A 21,239-nucleotide genomic window follows, 5' to 3' on the forward strand; every position below is an offset into this window, starting at 1 on the left:
AACGAGAAAAACTTTTGAGGTGACTCAAAGAGGAGAAAGAACCAGAAAACCCATGATGGCTGAAAGCCCAAGCAAGAAGCATCATCAGGCACGAAGAAGGGCAGTGTGCGCACCCTTCTTGAGCTGCATAGCAAGAAAAAGAGTGGAGCTTGGAGGTGCATGTTTGTATAGGCAGAGTGCATGTGGATATATGCACGCCAAAACAAGCTTCATGTAGATAGATGCAAACTAACTGGATGTCTGGATCTCACTCCCTGACTATAACAACAGACGCATTCAACCCACCAACTATAGTAGCAAGGCTGAAACCAAAAAGATGAAAGAGTACACAATAACGTTAGTGCATTACAATGAAAGGTTTGATAAATCAACCACAAGAACCTAGAGTGTGGCCAAGAGTTTCAGGGCTAGAAGCGACGAATGCAACAGTTTCACCGTTATCAAACAGAAACCACAAATAACATTTGGATCATATACAGCCAAAGATTCATCAAACAGTTTCGGGTTTTGACGGTTCCTGAATTAAGAAATTGCCGCTGCACCCATCCGCTCCATCAATACAGTCGTACATCAAGCTTTCCAACTAATCATCGTCGTCAAGGACGCTGCGACGTCTCTGAATCTGTTAACCATACTAGAGTTAGCATGAAAAACAGTAATTAAAGAAGGGGATCAAAGTGAGTGCAAGCTTGTTGGATTGTTCTTACAAGTCATGCTATCTGCTAAACCATATATTCGAGTTAGCATGAAAGTCACTCGATAAAAAAGGGATCGAAATGACTGCATCTTTGTTGGATTGTTCGTAATCGTACATCTATTATCTGTTGCACTGTAAGAATTACAGATGGGGAAAACTTTCTATATCAGAATAGAGCAGATTTTAATGAACCTGATCTAATCCCGTTATGGGAAGCAAAGTAGGTTTCCTCAATGAAGTGACAGTTTTTATGCAAGTATGGTGTGTTAAGAATCAAGAAAGCTACTGTATTCACATACCGTCACTTTGGTTTGCTTGCTTGTGTGGGTATTGATTTGCTCCAGAAGTGAGATAAGCCTTTCTTCAGACACCTACAGAACAGAAAACACAATAATGTTAAAAGCAAGTTCAGCCTAATCTATTGGCACAAAACATGGAACGTGCTACATATTTATTACCTTTTCAGATATTCCACCAGTTTGTGCAGCTCTCAACACAACATCCTCCACCCCTCTTGCTTTATCAGGCTTGACCAGAGCAATGCGGGAGACTGCCAATTTTACAGAATTCAGATGTATTAAATTGTAGTTCCCCTTCAATTATGACACTTTAAAGAATAAACTTGTGCTTATTTTCCAGCCTAGCATCATCTCCGAACATTTACTCCCTAAGGAAACTACTTACAGAACTAGACACACTTTTCTGAAACACGTAAAGGTATCCATATTGCTTATAGGTAGATTATTATGAGATCTGGCTTGTTAAGAAAACTTACGCCTCTCTCTAGCTTCAGAAGACAGTATCTGAGCAAGCATCATCTGTCGGCGTTCCTCAGCTTCCCTGGTTGACAGTGAGATACAAAGTCAGCTCAGTGATTCCTAGATCTTCACATGACATAACTTAAGGCAAATGATAACAGAATCATGGGAAGATTGTGGACTAAAGGATCATACTGCTTTGCCTCTTCCTGAGCCTTTTGTTGCCCTGCATTTTGTGGATTTGCCTAATTACAAAGTTAAACATAGATTTCAGTCAGTCAATCAAGAAAAATACACATCTGGCGGTGAAGACTCAACTCCCACCATGGACTTCAGTAACTTACCCCGCCACGCTGTCCCATTAGCTCTTGCATTCGCCTCTGCCTGATGGCTTCCAGCTCTGGGTCATGGTCAGCCTAGCAAGAAGAATCTTGGTTTCATCATATGCACTTTAGTAGACCAATACAACAATACTAGTATGGATAGAGTTAGCAGAATATTTTAAGTGCATGAATTACACAACAAACCCTACATTTTTGCAGTCTTAAAGACAAATTATCGTGTTCTACACAATACCCAAAATGTTTCCCTTCCTATTGTACTAACAGCACTATTTCGAAGAGGAGCAATTGATATGTTTCGTATACCATAGGCTATTGATCTGTAGTTAAAACAGATCAATGCACCTAAACAGTTTAGGTTTTAAGCTAGCATGACATCTAACTATTATAGCAGCTATACTTGGTCTGAAAGGAGTATTTCGAAGAGCTAATTTCTATGGAGAAATATGCGTGTTTCATCACATGGAGTACCACTAATGCAACTCCTGAAGTTATGTTAACCCCAAATACTACTGTCAGACTCAAGATGCTGCTCCAACAATTTGTTAGATTAGCCGATCGGCTTCCATGAGCGCAAATCAATTCCAACTGGTACTGCAGTTCCGCCACTTACCAGATTACAGGCCTTCAGTCGTTTGATATGAATACATGTCAATTAGGAAATCAGGTCGACACTCTAATAAGAGAACTCAAACCAATGCCAAAATTTGCAAGCCGACAAACTCATCCACGTTTCTTACTCAGCTTCTAATCAAGGAGCAGAAAAATCAAAAGAATCCCTAAATATCAATCTCACTATCCTTACTGCAAACACCGAGCGTATCTACAGTTGTACACAAGCTTTCTGCACTACTACTAACCAAAATCAGTGTCAACTGAATCCGCGGTAGACATCAAGCATGGGACACCAGCAACCACATACCAACGCAGTCCGATTCCGGCGAGCCCCACGCGGAGCAGATTGTCTGCTCCACTAAAAGAAACTAAAAACCCTAAGTAAGATCTGAGGGCGCGTGCAGGTCGAGATCGCCCAACAGCCAACTAAGTAACGGGATCGAGGACGCCGGATCTTACCATGGTGCCGTCCCTGAGCTCGCCGGAGACCGCGCAACTCGCTCCTCCTCACTGGACCGCAATGGACTCCGCGGCGAGGGGGCGAGGAAGGGGGAGATGGAATCGAGCCGAGCCGTCGCCGCTCTGCTTTTTCCCCGTGGATATAACGCAACCCTGGCTGTCCACGCCGTCGCCCCACATCAGCCGTACGATCTGAATAACTTCATCTGGGCCGTCCGATCGGAACATTGGGGAATTTGGCTCTCCGCTCCACGATATATTCCCGAGGCGCCTCTCGCTTTCGAACTCGTATTCGCCTTTTTTCCATTTCCACCAAGCCCAGCCCACCTCACGGCACACGCGGCGCGACCGAGACAGCGGCAGGGTTTCGAGATGGAGAACGGCGGCGACGAGACCTTCGCTTCCCCGACCGCCGCCGCCGACTTCGACTTCGGCCAGCCGCCGCTCACCAACGGGGCCGGCGCCGCCACCAAGGCCGCCGCCGCCGCCTACGACGTGGGCGAGATGGACGCGCTCCGCGAGGCCAAGCGCGACCTGGAGGAGAGGCTCGCCGCCGCGCGCCACGAGAACGGCTTCCTCTCCGCGGAGGCGGCCCGCCTCGAGATGCAGGTGGCCAAGGCCCGGGAGGACATCGCCGCGGCCGAGCGCGCCGCCGCCGACGCCGAGGGCCAGGCCGCCGCCCTCCGCGCCGACGTCAAACGCCTCCAGGCCCTCCTCGCCGCCGCCGACGCCTCCGACCGCGGCGCCGACGGCCCGGGCCTCGGCGGGGCGCTGGCCACCGCGCACCAGGAGAAGCTCGCCCTCGAGGAGGAGATCAAGGCGCTCAAGGCCTCCGCCGCCGCTGCAGACAAGGACGAGGACGAGGACACCGCCGCTCCCTCGACCAAGGACGGGCTGCTGGCGTCCCACGGCACCGTGGCCGCCGCGGCAGCTGCTGGGGCCGCCGCCACGGCTGCCATCGCGGTCCTTCTCCTCCACCTGAAGAGGTAATCTGCTGCTGCGACGCGCCGCAAGTTTTGCTCTGCTCCACCTCTATGGCCTAATACGAGACTGGATAATCCTCCTCTGCCGTGGCGCTGTTGTTACCAGACTATAGTAGTGGTATGGATGGATTTACGTTTCCGCTGGTTATTAGTAGCTTAATGAATCTAGTGAGTTGGGGACTTGTCGCAAGCACCTGTTCGTCTGTGCACTTTCCGTTGCCATGGTAATAATATGTGAAGACTACGTGATCCACCTCTGCCTGTCTCTGGCTATTATTATGCTGCTGCGTCTAATTTCTGTTCTTATCACTTGATGTTGTTCTATTCCTTGCATTCTGCAATCGTTGCGCTGTCTGTTAACGTCTTATACGAAACTGATGTGATTGGTAATTTAGCGGATTGCATGCTGAGTGTGAGAAACCGTCTTGTTCATTGCTGGGGCTAATCCCTAGCATGTGTTTTCTCGTATTTCTGACCGGACAGTTGCGAGCATACAGCTTCTCATGCAGTTGTTGAGCATGTAATTACAGCTGTTCAAGCAAATCTGGTTTGTGACATTTGTCATTGCATCTGGCAGATGATAAGGGATCTTACTTTCGCCAGTAATTATCACAGATATTTTGAGTGCAATCCTGAGTTAGATACTGTTTGTTTGCATGCTTTGGGTTTGATAATTTCCATGGTGAAATGCTTACTTGTGCTGGTGATGGATTCTTGCTTATCGAGATGCCTGGTGATCTAGGAGTAATAGCTGCTATCGACCGTTATATCTTGGTGGCTGAAGCCACTTCCATTCTCATGGAAACTTTCTTGTTAGGCATTGGTCGTTCTAGCTACTAGCTGGTGACCTTTAGTTGTATCTTTGTTGCTATTAGCCAGTGACTTTTAGTTGCATCTCTGTTGCTACTAATATTAGCTACTGACTTTTTGTTATATCTTTGTTGCTATTAGCTAGTGACCTTTAGTTGCATCTTACTTAAGAGAGCGAAAGCTTTTAATGGCGTTCCACTTGTAGCCATGCTGCATCTAGTTTCTGTTCTTAACTTCTTATCAGTTGACTAGCTGTTATAGTTCTGTATCTTGTAGTGTGGGATCGTTGTCGATCAGCGCTTTATGTAAAATTGCTGTGATTGGAAATTTAGTGGAATTCATGCTGAGTGTGAGAAACCGTCTGTTCGTTGCTGGTGGTTATCTCTAGCATGTGTTTTATCCCATCTCTGACCTGAGAGTTGTTACCATACAGCTGCTTGTGCACTAGTTTAGAGAGTAATTACTGCTGCTCATGCCACTGGGATTTGTGACATTTGTTGCTGATCTTTTCAACTGGCAGGAGATAGGGATTTTACTTTGGTTGGGTATTTATTTTTGATATTTTAGTTATAATCCTGAGCTAGATATTGATTGTTTGCATGCTTTGGGTTTGATAATTTTAGGCGCAAAATGCTTATTGCATGCTGGAGATGTGTTGCTTGTAGAGATGTTTGTGAATCTAGGAGTAATAACTAACTGCTGGATTATATTGCTAGTAAGATCAGACCAGTAGCTTTTCTATGTTTCAAATGAACATGTATAGATGATTTTACCGTAAGTACTCGTATGATTGACCTATAGTTGTTTGTCTGTTTCCTTTATACCAGAATTTATGTTGTGTTTCATGTAAAAAAAAAAGAATTTATGGTGTGTTTTCAATTATTTTGTTAGTGCAGCACTGATGCTAGATAAGGTTATTTTACAAGTACCAAGACTAGCTATTGAAAGTTATATCTTGGTGGATGAAACACTTCTCTTCTCATGCAAGTTGTCTTGTACTGTTGTTAGCCATTGGCCATTCTGGATAGTGATTAATTGCATCTTAGTTAAGAAATGCATAAGCTATGCAGATATGAGCCTGGTTAGAGCCCTGTGATCTGCTTTATTATCAAAACTTATTAGGTAGCTGAATCTACAATGCATGTTCTAGTGATATTTTCCTGTTGTTTTACTTTAGATTTTTACATGGACATACACGGGTAGCCATGTAGTGATATGTATGTATCTATATGTCGTTTGGAGTCTACTTGCATCACTAGTGGTAATTAGCTTAACAGAGCAAGTAACTAAAAAAATCAACGGACTGTGAGTTGACATTGACTGGGGAATCACTAGTGGTAGTTCCTGAAGATTACAGACCTATGGGTTTGGGTACCTGAACCAACTAGTAGATGCAGGTTGTGAGGTTTTACTGTTCGATGGTAGTAAGCTTTGTTGTCTTTGTTGAAATACTTAATTTTGCAGCCTTAACTAAGTTCCGCAATGGAACATTTCCTTACTGCTTGAAAGTTGGAATACTTGTGCAGTTGATGTGTAGACTATACATTTTAGGCCTATAGTGAGCAGTTACCTGACTCTTGCCTTCTAGGAGTAGCTGTTACGCGTCTTCTTGCATCTGTAATGCTAATGCACGGGTCGATCTTTGTTGCCTAGATTGATCATCTGTATGCACCTCTACTGCCAAAGTACTGTAGCCATGTCTTTTTCTAACAGTGTTGCTAGATTGCTGGCTACTGAGGATCGATGCATTGCAATGCTTGGATGCGTTAGATGCTTCACTTTTTGTTGGGACAGCTTGCAATGTTTTAGTCGGCTTATAGTGCATTGTGGGAAGTGATGATCCTATGCAGTTACGATCACAATTTTCTTGTCCGCTGATGATCGTGTTCGCCAGGTTTAATAGCGCTGAATCAGTTCGATGCTACATGCCTGCCATGAATTAGATTAGCCACCCGAAGGCTGTTGAAATTGACAGCACCCGAGAAATCCTAGTACTGATTGTTTCAGGCGATGTGTAATGTTGAGATGCAGCGCCTAGCTTGTACTGCGATTGTCCAGAGTGATTCTCAGGATTTCTTTGGGCGATCCTGTTTTCTCTTGCTTCTGAATCAAACAATAGCTTTCTGGTGATTTATCTGCCCTCTTGAAGCAGCGCTAATTCACGGCACTTTTCTTCTTACTATTATTACACTGGACACTCGGCGCACTTGATAGAGCTGAATCTAGCTCCTCTTTTTGTCTCTAATCTCTCCTCAAACAACACATTAATGGGATGATGGATTTTGATGTTGGCTGCCTCACGGCAGCCAACTTTTCTCTTCTCTGTTTTCTTGTTAAATGAAACGCCATTAATGTAAAATGCTTAGTAGCCAACCATTACGAATCAGGCCAGGGAAACCGTTTGACCCCCGCGTCGCCCTCCTCTGGCGACATGGGGGAACCCTAGCCGCCGCCGCTCCTTGCAGCCTCCCACCACCCTCCCCCGCTTCGCCGGCGCCGGAGGGGCCATCGGCAAAGCCGTGTGTGCCCCAGGGAAGGTGGCGGCGGGGCTCCTTTCTTCTCCCGGCTCAAGGGAGATCTCAGGGCGGCGTGTTTTCGGCTTCTGCTGCGGTCGATGCATGCCGCGGAGGCTGGTCTGGCTGGGCTCGGTGGCGAGGTTGGCGTCTGGAGGTCGAGGAGGCGTGCGGCTGGAGGTGCGTACCGGCGCAGCGGCGGATCTGCTTCGGGTGGCTACGGTGGCGGGCTCCATCGGGTGGACATGGCGACGGAGCTGCAGCGGAAGGCCGCGGCAGTGGAGGCCGCGGCGACGGCGCCTGAGGATGGCCACGGCGGAGGGGGCCGCGATGGAGGGGCCTGCCGGGGGCCACGGCGGCGATGCTGCCTCGGGAGGCCGCGGAGGTGGGCGGGCCCCAATCTGGGCCTGTCGGGCCATGCGGGCCGCGGCCGCTGTTGGCTTTGGGCGGCGTCTCCGTCTTGACGCTGGGATGGCGCGGTGCTGGGATGCCGGGATGGCAGTGCGGCAGTTTCGGGTGGTGCGGGAGCTCATGTCTGCGGTCTTCGGCGTTCATCGTCAAGCCCCGTGTCGGTGTTGATCGGCGTCCCCTCTATGTGGTGTTCCGGCGACGCCCACGGTGTTCTTCGGCGGTACTCCGTTGGCTTCAGGTGGTGCAGCCCTCTGCGCGTCGGCGGCTTCCAGAAGGATGCTCAGCGGTTGTAGGTGTGGTTTGTGCCGGTCCTTGTTGGGCGGACGCGAGGTCTTGGAATTCTTTGCTGGACGAAAGCTCTGTCTTGGCGGCCGGCCAGGACCGACGACGGTGACGCCTGCGGGCGCCGCATACTTCTTGAAGGCGTCGTCGAAGCGGGTGTTTCTTGTTCTTCGTTCGGGCTCTCCGGGGGAAACCCTAGATCCCTCGCGGGATCGGCGTGGGCGGCGGTTGTGCGTCGCTTTGCCTCTTGGGGCCACGCTTTGGATGTCCACCGGACAGAGGGTCTTGTGGAGTGTTTTGGTGGTTTGGTGGAGGCGGGTTTGTCTTCGGCCAGGCGGGGCGCGGCCTTGGGGCCGGTGTGGTAGTTGGAGCGGTGGCTCCGGTCTTTCGCCTCCGCCTGTTGCGTTGAGGTGTGGTGTCGACCTAGCTGGTCGTCGACCCGTGTGGAGCGCAGCCTCGAGGCTGGCGTGTGGTGTCGCGTTGTAGCGGTTTTTCGGCCAGTTTTCCTCATAAACGGGGCCAACTCTTTTCTCCTATATCAGTGAAAGGCAAAGCTTTTGCCTCGTTCAAAAAAAAAAAAAGTAAAATGCTTAGTACCTCGGTTTAATAGGCACGCAAGCAATTCCGATGGCTAGCTAGCAACTCCATGCTTTAACAAACTCAGGCATGTACGGAGTAGTAGCTAACAAACTCAGATAACATGTCCGTCGAGTGTCGACTCACTCGATCAGATCACGTCCACTTTGCCAGACTACAACATGCTACACGAACACCTTAACTATGTGCATAACTAACCTAAAATGTAGATACAAATGCCAAGATTAATGCTAAAAACACTATCACCAACAAGAACCAATACGAAACAAAACAAAAGATTCAAGTCAGATGAGATGATTCAGCATTCATCTCTGTTCAGGAGCTCCGAATGAATTAATCAAACATGTAGCACTAGATTGACGAATGGATGACCTGATCAGTGCAGTAGCATCGATGCGAAGGAAATTATACAGAAACCTTCCAACAAAGACGTAACTACATCGCCGCCTATAGAGCAAGAAAGAAACCATGGTGGCACGTCCTTCAGCCGAAGAGCAGGTCGGCGTGCGGACGCAGCCTACTACGCACACGATAGATGGTCTCACGGGTGATTCCGGTGGCCGTGGCCACGTCCTTGACGGGCTTCCTGGCGGCGCCGGCACGCTCGAGGGCCAGGCAGACGACGGCGGCCGCCACGGACTCCACGTTGTGCCGCAGGTCGAGGGCGCCCTCGTCCAGCCGCCGCGCCGCCTCCAGCGCCGCCGCCTCCTCCGCTTCACCCAGCGCGACCAGCCGGCCGAAGCGGCGCACATAGCTGGAGGCGCACACCATCCCGACCGTCGCCTGCCCGGCCTCCTCCTCCCCGAGCCGCCTCCTTATGTGCGCCACCAGCCTGACGATCTCCTTCCTCGCCGCCGCGCCGCCGTCCGCCGCCGCTGCCAGGGCAAGCTCCCTCAGCGACCGCGCCGAGCCCAACTTGCGGCACGCAATGGAGAGGCAGGCCGCGTAGACCAGGGGGTCCTCCTTGCTCCGGTCCTTGGTCCAGCCCCTGCAATGATGCCACGCCCTGGCCTCCTCCATCTTCCTGAACACCTCCTTGGCACGCTCCCCGACGGCAGCCGCCAGCCCGAGCCGATCCGCCATTCCGGAGATTCCTGCCTCGAAACCCTCGTCCCGGACCGGGTCCGCCATGCCGGAGATGGTCGCCTCGAAACCCTGGGCCCGGACTGGGTCCGCCAGGCCGGAGATGGCCACGTCGAACCCGTCGGCTGTGGTCCCGTCTTCGCCTGTGCTCTGACCGGGCCTGAGCCCGACGTCGACGCCCGGAAACTGTGCGGGAGGATCCGTGCGCTGCTTCTTGCCGGCGGCGAGCTCGATCGCGACGAAGGGCGCGCCCAGGATGCGCGCGCACTCGGTGCATGTGAGGTGGTCGACGCAAACGCAGCCGACCACCGACGCCGCCGTGACGCGCCTGCCGTCCGGGCAGTACAAGCTGTACAGCGTCTCCCGTTCGGCGGCGCGCGCCATACCGGTTTCCATTGGGACGACGATAGTGGCGGTTGCCCGCCGCCTTGGCGTTTCTATGGGGTGTCCGTGAAGCTCCGTTGCACATTGTGTGCCGTCAGATCCCGATCGTACGGCCCCACGAGGCCAGGACACGTTGCACCGGCTGCTTTGTTGCCAACAACTGTCCCGTCTCAAGTTTGGGTACACAAGTGGATGAGGGTCTTCGAGACATTGGTAAATAGGGTTAGTTTCTCCACTCTAAGAAAACTGAATTAGGTTTCTTATTCGAACAACAAAAGGATCTATGACCAATGACCAACATAAAAGCTTTATCAACGTTGTAAGTTCTTCGAGTTTTTATTAATGTTGTGAAAAAAATATTTGAATTTTCTCAAGATAGTAGTTGGTATCATGATATCATTTAGAAGTTGGTACACTAAATATGTTCTCGCATGAACCATTCACCAGTGTACAAGTAAAGGGAGTGGCTAGTTCCCTTCTAGGAAAGAATTGGCTTATTTCTTGGCGAGATGCAACCCACGCGCAACTAAAAAAACTCAATTGCAAACACCATGCAACTCCCAACCGCATGAATTGCGATGCAAATCCTCTAAACCGAGCTCTAACTTAATTTTCGTATATATCTTTCTTAGTTGGAAGATAATGTGCAACTCGAAAAATCTAAGCTGCAACCCATTTAAAATACCCCATCTAGCAGGAATCACGATGCAAATCTAATGGGTGAGGACTTGATAGAGCTCTAGCTTAATTCTCATCTAATTAATAATTATGAACCCTGGAAAGTAAATAGGGTTAATTTCTTATCTCCAACAAAGTTGAATTAGTTTCTTTATTTGGATAGTGAAAATGATGATGACTCAAACAGATACATACACCAACAAAAAGGATCTATGATCAAATACAAAATTCCGATTTACATTTACATAGTAACATTTTTGGAACTGGTTTTATGTATATTGACGTGTCTCCGCGTATATTCAGTAATGAAACCAAATACTACTGAGTCTATATAAATTGAAAGCTTGGGGCGAAGCTCTCAGTAGGGAAATGTAGGGTAACTGCCCTATCTTGATTTTTGGTGAATACATTCAGATGCACTTGTTTTTTATGAACAATTTGCATTATTTTTGTAGTTCGACCTCGAATTATTTCCTTCAAGGCTATTTTTGTCTTTGCATTATTTTTGTAGTTCGCCCTCGAATTATTTCCTTCAACATTGGAGCCAGCTTTACATATTTTGACAAAGCGCATGACACCCCATTTCTTGTCTGCTGATGATAGTGTTCGCATGCATCTGCTAATATTTGATTTCATAGCACTGCAACCAGTTGGATGCTAAGCGGAGTACACGCCATGAATTGGATCAGGTACGAAAGGATGGTGAAATTACAGGCACCTGAACATAGCGCCCAGCTTACCTCTTATGAACGGATTGTGCAGAGATTCTCGGGATATCTTTGCGCGACCTTGTTCTTTTCTGAAACAGGCAAATTTAGCTGGTGATTTTTTTCCTCGTGGTTGAACCAACTGTGCCTGCCTGGTACTGCTAGTGCCTTTCGGTGCTTCGTTGCCTCTCACAGCATTTCCTTTCTAATACACGGCACACTTTCATAAGCATCACATGCGCAGAAACAAACAGTCAAACACCGAAAACAATCAAAAGTTTCATATCAACGAGTTCACTAATAATTTACCAGAAACCTCTGTTCACTAAGAATTTACCAGAATTCTTCTGTGTTCACTAATAATTTACCAATCAAACAGCTAGTATTACTGGACAGTCTGGACTGACGAATGAACATTCAGTACAGTCCGCATAAATACGAAGGAATCAGATCACCAAGTCGTATAGATAGTCGCCAAGAATCCTGTAGTTTCGGACACGACGGGATCGATACCAAATTGGCAGGAGGGGAGATCTAGCAAGAATGAGGCCATGGCGGCATGTCCATCAGCCGAAGAGCAGCTCGGCGTGCGGGAGCAGCTTCCTGGACACAATGCTGATGGTGGCCGTCGATACGCCGGTTGCCAGCGACACGACCGAGGGCACGTCGGGCCCGTCTGCGTCGGCGCGCTCGAGGGCCATGCAGACGACGGCGGCCGCGACGGACTCGCCGATGTGCGGCACCTCCAGGCCGCTTTCCTCCAGCCGCCGCGCCGCCTCCTTTGCCGCGGCGGCCTCGCGGTCCCCCAGGCGGAGCAGCAGGCAGAAGTGGCGAATGTAGTCGGACGCGCGCACCACGCCGACGCCCGTCGCCAGCCCGGCCCCCTCCTCCCCGAGACGCCTCCGGATGAGCGCCGTCATCCTGACGATCTCCTCCTTCCTCGCGGCCGCTGCGACGGCCAGCTCCCTCAGCGACCGCGGCGAGCCCTCGTTGCGGCACGCGATGGAGAGGCAGGCGGCCAGCGCGCCCTTGCGCCGTTGCTCGGTCCAGTACGTGCACATGCGCGGCCAGGCCCTGGCCTTCTTCATCTTCCTGAACACCTCCTTGGCGCGGTCCCCGATGGCGGCCGGGAGCCCGAGCCGAGCCGCTATGCCGGAGAGTGCCGCTTCGAACCCCTTGGCCTGGAGCGGTCCCGCCGTGCCGGAGATGGCCGCGCCGATCCCCTCGGCCGGGGCACCGTCTCCGCCTGTGCCCTGACCGGGCATGCACCTGACGTCGACGGGCGGCAACTGGACGGGAGGAACCCTGCGCTGCTTCTTGCGGGCGGCGACCTCGATCGCGACCAAGGGGGCGCCCACGATGCGCGCGCACTCGGTGCACGTAAGGTGGTCGAGGCAGACGCAGCCGGCCACCGCTGCCGCCGCCGCCGTGACGCGCCCGGCATCCGGGAAGTACAAGCTGTACAGCGCGTCCCTTTCGGCGGCGCGCGCCGCTGCAAGCGTACTGGTTTCCATTGTGTACCAGCGAGCGGCGCAAATGGTGGGACAGCGGCGGTTAATGTGGGGGTTTGCCGGAAGTTGCGTCGCACCTTGCTGGCCGTCCGATGTGGATCAAACGGCTACAGGAGGCCACGACACGTTGCGACGGGCTGCTTTGTTGCCAACCGCTGTCCTTTCACGAATTTAGGGTGCACGAGTGCATTACGACTCTTCGAGACATACTAGTAAATAGGGTTATTTTCATTTCAAAAAATGGTAAATAGGGTTATTTTCTTCACTCTTAAGACAACTGAATTAGGTAGTTGTAAAAAAAAACTGAATTAGGTTGCATGCTGGAATGCTCCTGGAGTTGGTATGTAGACTGCATTTTTTCCTATAGTGACTAGTGGGAAGTCGTAATCTTGGGTATTGTTTACTTATACTAGTAAGCATAAATATATCTAGCGGTATCAACCTCTAAATGATACAACGATACCAACTATAAGGACGTGTTTGGTTGTCTGGGCCGATTTTCTGCATCACTGACACAGTGAGATGGGAGGCATTGCGCATTCATTGTACATCCAAGACGGGTCATGGGTCATAAAAGCGACTTTGTTTGGTGGTCTGCACAGCGATTTTTGGGCCCCGTGGAGATTTGGACTCTGGCCGTTTGGTAGGTCGGTTTTAAAGTCATGTAGCAGCCCAGAACGGCGGTCCTGCTGTTTGGTTGCAACCCATAATCCGGTTGTGGTAACCTCTTCCCTTCAGTGTTGAGGTTACGAGCGATCAACAGCACAAGTAAGAACAAAATCATAGACGACAGATAACTTAGCAGTGATTATAGATGACACAAGTTCACGGCGCAACATATTGCAGACACGGTCATAGTTCTGGAGAAGGCAGACAAGATCATAGTTCAACACACTAGACATGAGCAGCAACTAGATACGACATGGCACCAGGTTAGCTTCAGACATGGTGCTCGGAGACGACGCACCTGGTGTGACCGCCATGGTACGGACACCTGCTGACAACCTCAGTGCAGGTGTGGTCGAAGATGACCACTCTGTACTCCAAGGAGGACACCCTTTTGAAGGTGACGAACTGGCCTACCTTGAACTGATGGGCGACGGCGAAGGCCGACCATCCCTGGTCGATGAATGCGTCATCGCCTTGTCTCCTCGTAGTCATCCTCCAGTTGCATCCGGTGTTGGTGGTGACGATGATGTTGCCAGGGATATCTCCGAACCACTTGACGAAAGCTTTAGGGATAATGAGGCGGCCGAAGGTGGGCTTGATGATGATTTTGAGGAAGTGGTCCGGCCCTTGCTCGTCGTGGAAGTGGCCGACCTTAGTCGGAGTCGGCCACTTCCACGACGCTTCTTCGCCGGTCCCTTGTCGGGAACCTCAGCAGGTGACCCAAGCATGATCTTCTCAGTCTGCGAGAAGAACATAAGGAATTAGATGTGTGCGTGCTCACAAGTAGTGTAGATGAAAACGGACATTGGTAACATTAGTAAGGCCTCATACAGTTGGTGACACGGCAGACATAGGGAGTGGCCACAAACTAAGTGTAGTGTGCTACGACAGTGGCACACATGACTAAGTTTGAGGCCACCACCTAGCCTTCCATTGTTCCTTCGTTGAATCATTGGCCAATGCTCCAGACATACCAAAATGAGGCCTCATATATTGGATCACACGGTAGGCAGAGGGACTGTCCCCAAACTAAGTCTAGTGTGCCAGTAATACGTCACACATGACTAAGTTTGAGGGCAGCACCATGCCTTTCGTTGTGCCATAGTTGAATCATTGGCCAATGCAGAAATGAAGAAGCAGAAACATGCAAAGCAGGGTATCAGAGGTCTCATATAATGAGGACATATGTAGGAGATGTTTTGAAAGTATAGAGATGGTAAACCTAGAGGGGGGGTGAATAGGTTTCTACAAATTTTAATTCTTTCTTTGCAATATTAGGCTTTGCGGAATATAAAGATGAGCCTAATGCAAACTAGGTGAAGCAACCTATATGAAGATACAACTATCTCGAGCACGAAGGCTCTCTCAGGCAGTTTAAATCACAAGTAAGGAGTTCGGTTAGAGATAACCGATAGCACGCGGAGACGAGGATGTATTCCCGTGTTCCCTTGCTTTGCAACAAGGTACGTCACGTTTGGAGGGGTGGAGGTCCCACGAAGGATTCCCCACGCCACGAAGGCTCACCCTATTCTCCGGAGCCTATCCCACGAAGGAATAGCTCACTCACTTGTGGTAGACTTTGAGGTAGCCTCCAAACCTTCACAATCTTGCCCGGAGCAAATCCACGGCCGGATGCTGGGACTCCTCTTGCCCACCTAGGGTTTCCAAGGAACCCTAGGAAGCAAGCTTCTCGATGAATACAAGGGGGAATGAGATTTGGCTTGGTAGAACAGTAGATCGGGTCCTCCTCTAGTGATTCCCCGGAGGGATTTGAGTTTGGGTGGAGGAGGAGGGAGATCGGAGGCTTTTGGTGTTTCTAACAATGGAGTAAGAGAGAGAGAGAGCTCAAGAACAGCTTGTAGTTTGTTGCCTAACCCTTCCAAGGTAGAAGAAGGGGTATTTATAGTGTTCTTCAAAATCTGGCCGTTGCCACTTGCCACCTCAGCATTTTTCCTCGACAAACCCGGTTGACCGGGCCACAGACCGGACAGCCCGGTCGTGAGGCCGGTCAGACCGGATCAGAGACCGGGGCTCCTTTGCGTGTCTTGGCGCTTCTCCGGTTGCTCCCCGGTTGCCGCCCGGTTGCCGCCCGGTCGACCGGACGGAGCGCCGGACCAGCCGGTCAGGAGCCCGGTTGACCGGGCGCAAACCGGATCTGCTGGCTCCTCCTTTGGAGCCCGGTTGCCGCCCGGTTGACCGGCCAGCACGCCGGACTGGCCGGTTGCTGGCCCGGTTGGACCGGGCTGGTGACCGGATTTCTCCTGTAACCCCTTTTTGATTGTTGTTGAAATGGGGGGTCTCCTTTAGCCTTCTTGTTCCTTTGATACACCATTTACGCCTCATTGCCTAATACCTGAGATTATCCTTATGAACATATTAGGCCAAATACTTTAGCACGGTGTCATCGTTACCAAAATAATGGATAAGGGTGAAATACCCTTACAATCTCCCCCTTTTTGGTATACGATGACAAACCGAGCTAGAGTCACAAATAGATATTATGATAAGCTCTAAACCTTGATTCCATATAAGATATTACGAAAGCTCCCCCATAATGTGTGCACTTGGAGAATTTGCGTTTGAATGCAAAGTGCACCATTTGTGAAACATGAGAAGCTCCCCCAATATCTTTAGGAAACAAGCATGGTATGGAGATGTGCATATCAAGATATATAAGCATAGCACACATAATCATCCTAACATAGAGTAGCACACATAATAGTCGTCCATACACATCCATACACGAATTATTGGAAATAGCAAATGGTTCTTGAAAAACTCAAAGTAAACAAGCACAAGCCATATAAAATCCAAATAAAGCAACTCCCATGGCTTGTGGCAATCAAAGAACTCCGTGGTCTAGACTCTACTCTCTTCTCCCCCTTTGGCATCGGAACACCAAAAAGGCGAAGAAAAGAGGAGAAATGCTATCGCACCCATCAGTAGTGACCAAACCCAAGCGAGGAGGAGCTCTCGCGTGCATCATCATCACCCGCATCATCATCACCCGCATTATCATCACCCGCATTATCATCAGCATCATCAGCAGTAGGAGTGGGAGCACGAGCAGTCCTAGTAGGAAGAGCACCATGAGCGTACACGGAGAAGTCGAAGTTCTGGAGCATCTCATCGGTAAGAAGAGGCATCTCCCACTGAGGTGCTACCACAGGCTCCATCTCAGGTCCAGGAGGAGGAACAGAGTGGTTCCTTGAGGCCATGAATTCATTCTGGCGCCTCCGTGTCTCCTGGGTCATAGAAAGGGTCTGATGTGCAACATCATTGCTGTTCTTGCACATTTGGAACATGCATGTGAAGAATCGAGTGGCCCCATGCTGGGAGCGCCGAGAGTGACTGGAGCTAGCATCATGATCATGGTGTGCCTTGGAACGGCGCTCAGTGTTGGGCATCATGGAGGGAACGTCTGGACGAGTGGCCTCCTGAATGGGGAACCTGAATGGGTCCATGATGACTTTTTCACCAATAACATTCCGAGGAGCGGGAACAATGTAGTTGATGAGCCGCTGAACATACTGGGCGTAGTTGGGAGTCATGCGGTCCATAATTGCTCTCTTCAGTTCACTGTAGATAAGATCACAGCCATCAATCTTCCTTACCCTGTCAGGATGACAATAGTACATCAAGTTGAGGTGATAGTTCCGGACTTCACTGTGGTCGCCAGACTTGCTGATGAGGTTCTCACGGAACAGCTTGGCAAGTACCAGATAGGAGTAGTACATCCCAGAGATAGTGGGAGGTCCAGGCAAAGGGTTCGCAGGATAGCAGAAAGAGATGTCACCCCTAGTAAGCCTGGACCGTGAATGAATCTTGTACCCTGGATCACTGTCATCACCACAACCCATGGCTGCACGGAACTGAGAGTAGGAGCATGAGTACTTCGTCTTGCCGGTCATCCAGGTGAGAGTGCGGTCCTCATCATCATGGAAGAAGACGGTGCAGTGAAACTGACGGACAAGGAGGGGACAAAAGGTAGGATCATCTTGGGTATCATCAGGCTTGAGGCACACAAGGTCATACAATCCCAGATTCTTCAAGGTTTGAACCACAAAACGGTACTTTGTGGCTTCATACAAGACAAGCTCGTCAGAGTTGATGGCCTTGGGTGATACAATATTACCATGCTTCATATACTCATGAGAATCATAGAAACCCTCCCAGAGGGCTGCCTGTGTGTTGGTCCAGAAGGCCTTGTCCGCACGAGTGTAAGTTGGCTTCTCAAAGCGATACGGATTCACTGTCCTCCATTCCTGCCACTCAAGACGGTTTGCAGCCCCAACATTGATGGTTGGCACTACCTCATCATCCTCTTGGGCAACATGCTTATCCTTGTGCTTGGTAGCAACAGACTTGGTTCTACCCCGAGCTGAGCTGCCAATGTCAGTACCTTGATGAGCTTGAGGGGGTGCACGACTACTAGAACGGCGGGGAGGATCAGCCATCCTTCCTCGCTTGGCAACACCGCCACGTGGTGGCTCACCACTCCAACTATCTGTGAATGAGAAAATAGAGCAAGGATAGCAGTGGGGTAAGTGTACACGTCATCAATAAGAGAGAAACCAAAAGAGCATAGCATATATCCAAGTGTAGTGATGAAATTGTGCGAAAACTGGGCAACCCGGCGCACAGGCCGGTCCAACCGGACAGCAGACCGGACAGGCCGGTTTGCGCCCGGTTGACCGGGCCATGCGCCGGGCCGGCCGGTTGAGCGGCCGGTCGACCGGGCGTGTGACCGGATCTGTCGAGTTGTGATGTTGTGCCCAGATTTTCTACCACAAAACCATGCAAAAGCTCATAAACTTGAATATAGACTATAGCAATATAGTGGAGAAGTGCATTGTGATGTGGGACACTCTAAAGGCATGAGGACTTTACAAACCCTAACCCTAACCCTAAGTTTTCTCAACTTTCCTCAACATGTGGCAATGGGAGAGGGAAAGCAAGAAGGAGAGGGAATAGAAGGGAGATTTACCCGATGACATTGTCCTTGGTGCCCAAGTGAGCAAGAAGAACACGTGAAGAGGGCTTGAGGGCCAAATCCCCAAGATCTCCCAAACGAACTCGAGAAGGACCAAATCCTTCGGTGAAGAAGCTTGAGAGACCCCGATCTACGGTTGGGTGAAGTTTGGGGAGGAACTAGCGGTGGGAAGGACCTAGGCTGTGGTGGAGATGGTCAGGGCGCCGGCCATGGAGGTTGGAGGTTGGGGAACAATGGGGAAGATGACCCCAAGGGGTATCCCTTCCCCAATATATAGTAGGCGCGCGACCGGTCAGGAGTCCGGTCAGACCGGGCTGGTGACCGGCTGACCCGGCCCAGACCCCGGTTGCCGCCCGGTCAACCGGACCATCCGGTCAGGGACCCGGTCCAACCGGGCCAGGAACCGGCCAGCCCAGAATTGTCTAATTTTGCCTCATTTTTGCCCCTATGCTTTGTGTAAATGTGTGTGAGTGCTCAAATGATGACATGTACATATAGATAGATAGATGATGATGAGATGAGTGATACGTCCAATTTGCATCACTATTTTATATCATAATTTGCTGTTATTCATTGATATATTTCATATTTGGATACAATACTTATGTTATTTCATCTATTTTGCATGTTTCATCATTATTGGAGGATCAAGCACCGGAGCCAGGATTCTGCTGGAAAAAGCACCGTCAGAACGCAATATTTCGGAAGATCAACTGTGGAAGGAAATTATACCAAAAATCCTATTTTTCAAGATGACGAAGGAAGCCAGAAGGAGGAGCTGACACGGCCCAAGGTGGGGCCAGACCACAGGCCGGCGCGGCCCATGGCCTGGCCGTGCCACCATGTGGTGTGGGGGCCCACAGCCCCTTTCGCCTCCTTTTCTTCGCGAAACCCTTCGTCCCGAAAACCTAAGCCACAAAGGGTACCTCGCGAAGAGTTACAGCCGCCTCTGCGGGGCGGAGAACACCAGAGAGAAAAGAGCTCTCCGGCGGGCTGAGATCCACCGGGGAAATTCCCTCCCGGAGGGGGAAATCGACGCCATCGTCACCGTCATCGAGCTGGACATCATCTCCATCACCATCATCATCATCTCCACCATCATCACCACCGTCTCCACCGCTGGACACCGTCACCGCCGTAGCAATTTGGGTTTGATCTTGATTGTTTGATAGGGGAAACTCTCCCGGTATCGATTTCTACTTGTTGTTGATGCTATTGAGTGAAACCATTGAACCAAGTTTATGTTCAGATTGTTATTCGTCATCATATCACCTCTGATCATGTTCCATATGATGTCTTGTGAGTAGTTCGTTTAGTTCTTGAGGACATGGGTGAAGTCTAAATGTTAGTAGTGAACTATGGTTGAGTAATATTCAATGGTATGATATTTAAGTTGTGGTGTTATTCTTCTAGTGGTGTCATGTGAACGTCGACTACATGACACTTCACCATTTATGGGCCTAGGGGAATGCATCTTGTATTCGTTTGCCAATTGCGGGGTTGCCGGAGTGACAGAAACCTAAACCCCCGTTGGTACATCGATGCAGGAGGGATCGCAGGATCTCAGAGTTTAAGGCTGTGGTTAGATTTATTCTTAATTACTTTCTTGTAGTTGCGGATGCTTGCAAGGGGTATAATCACAAGTATGTATTAGTCCTAGGAAGGGCGGTACATTAGCATAGGTTCACCCACACAACACTTATCATAATAATGAAGATTATTTAGCCGTATGTAGCGAAAGCACTAGACTAAAATCCCGTGTGTCCTCGAGAACGTTTGGTCATTATAAGTAAACAAACCGGCTTGTCCTTTGTGCTAAAAAGGATTGGGCCACTCGCTGCAATTGTTACTCTCGCACTTTGCTTACTCGTACTTTATTCAACTGTTACATCAAAACCCCACGAATACTTGTACGTGAGCATTTACGGTGAATCCTTCATCGAAACTGCTTGTCAACACCTTCTGCTCCTCGTTGGGATCGACATTCTTACTTATCGAAAATACTACGATACACCCCCTATACTTGTGGGTCATCAAGACTATTTTCTGGCGCCGTTGCTGGGGAGTGAAGCGCTATTGGTAAGTGGAATTGGTAAGGAAAACCTTTCTTGTTTGTGCTGATTTTATTTACTGCTTGCTATAAGTCATTATGGAGAGATCTTCTCTTCAATTTCTATTTGGGAAATCTACTACTACTGCAACGGTAGTGGATGAGGCGCCAGGTGAGGAAGTGATACCATATAAAATACCTATGAAAATTATTGAACGTGTTATGGATAACCGCTATGAAGGGGATGGAACTGTCCACCGGAGATCATTTATTGTTCTTACATGAATTATGCGGTTTATTCAAGTGTGCAGGTATTGCTATGGATGAAGTGAGGAAGAAACTATTCTCTTTATCGCTATGCAGTAAGGCGGCGCATTGGTATAAATTCTCGGATAATGGGGATTCTCTTGAATGGAATGATATTGTGCCCGGTTTTATTCTAAGTTCTATCCTCCAAGTGAAATTCACAAGGATCGGAATCACATATATAATTTTTGGCCTCATGATGGAGAGAGTATTGCCCAAGCTTGGGGGAGATTGAAGTCTTTAATGCTCAAATGCCCCATTCATGAGCTTCCTGGTAATGTTATTATTGATAATTTCTATGCAAGACTTTCTTTTCAAGACAAGACCTTCTGGATACTTCTTGTTCTGGATCATTTACATGCAACAAAGAAGAGTTTAAAAGGGACCTTCTT

General features: G+C 49.6%; 4 protein-coding genes across 4 annotated transcripts; 1 reads left to right on the forward strand and 3 right to left on the reverse strand.

Annotated features, from left to right (window-relative positions):
* Positions 1–303: 303 nt before the first annotated feature.
* On the reverse strand, positions 304–3,024 carry LOC127327413 (uncharacterized). Its single transcript, XM_051354188.2, has 7 exons — positions 2,871–3,024; positions 1,800–1,871; positions 1,651–1,700; positions 1,473–1,537; positions 1,156–1,247; positions 997–1,068; positions 304–622 (listed from the first exon to the last, which is right to left on the reverse strand). The coding sequence occupies exons 1-7, from the start codon at positions 2,871–2,873 to the stop codon at positions 584–586; spliced, it is 393 nt and encodes a 130-aa protein (XP_051210148.1). The 5' UTR covers positions 2,874–3,024; the 3' UTR covers positions 304–583.
* A 121-nt stretch (positions 3,025–3,145) lies between these two features.
* On the forward strand, positions 3,146–4,106 carry LOC127327412 (uncharacterized). The gene has a single exon (XM_051354187.2). It carries the CDS (start codon positions 3,243–3,245, stop codon positions 3,858–3,860), a length of 618 nt encoding a protein of 205 aa, XP_051210147.1. The 5' UTR covers positions 3,146–3,242; the 3' UTR covers positions 3,861–4,106.
* A 4,843-nt stretch (positions 4,107–8,949) lies between these two features.
* On the reverse strand, positions 8,950–9,933 carry LOC127339250 (transcription initiation factor IIB-like). The gene has a single exon (XM_051365126.1). The coding sequence runs from the start codon at positions 9,931–9,933 to the stop codon at positions 8,950–8,952; it is 984 nt and encodes a 327-aa protein (XP_051221086.1).
* A 1,644-nt stretch (positions 9,934–11,577) lies between these two features.
* On the reverse strand, positions 11,578–12,998 carry LOC127327414 (transcription initiation factor IIB-like). The gene has a single exon (XM_051354190.2). It carries the CDS (start codon positions 12,830–12,832, stop codon positions 11,885–11,887), a length of 948 nt encoding a protein of 315 aa, XP_051210150.1. The 5' UTR covers positions 12,833–12,998; the 3' UTR covers positions 11,578–11,884.
* Positions 12,999–21,239: the final 8,241 nt, after the last annotated feature.

Source organism: Lolium perenne, chromosome 1, assembly GCF_019359855.2.
Source record: "Lolium perenne isolate Kyuss_39 chromosome 1, Kyuss_2.0, whole genome shotgun sequence".
Taxonomy (NCBI): Eukaryota; Viridiplantae; Streptophyta; class Magnoliopsida; order Poales; family Poaceae; genus Lolium; species Lolium perenne.

Bases quoted from the DNA above. Each gene is read 5' to 3' on its own strand.
- LOC127327412 (XM_051354187.2), top strand. From the start codon at position 3,243: ATGGAGAACGGCGGCGACGAGACCTTCGCTTCCCCGACCGCCGCCGCC.
- LOC127339250 (XM_051365126.1), bottom strand. From the start codon at position 9,933: ATGGCGCGCGCCGCCGAACGGGAGACGCTGTACAGCTTGTACTGCCCG.
- LOC127327414 (XM_051354190.2), bottom strand. From the start codon at position 12,832: ATGGAAACCAGTACGCTTGCAGCGGCGCGCGCCGCCGAAAGGGACGCG.
- LOC127327413 (XM_051354188.2), bottom strand. The intron at 1,701-1,799 runs GTAAGTTACTGA...CTTTGTAATTAG, and splicing joins TAATGGGACAGCGTGGCGGG to GCAAATCCACAAAATGCAGG. The intron at 623-996 runs GTATGTGAATAC...TATGGTTAACAG, and splicing joins GCAAGCAAACCAAAGTGACG to ATTCAGAGACGTCGCAGCGT.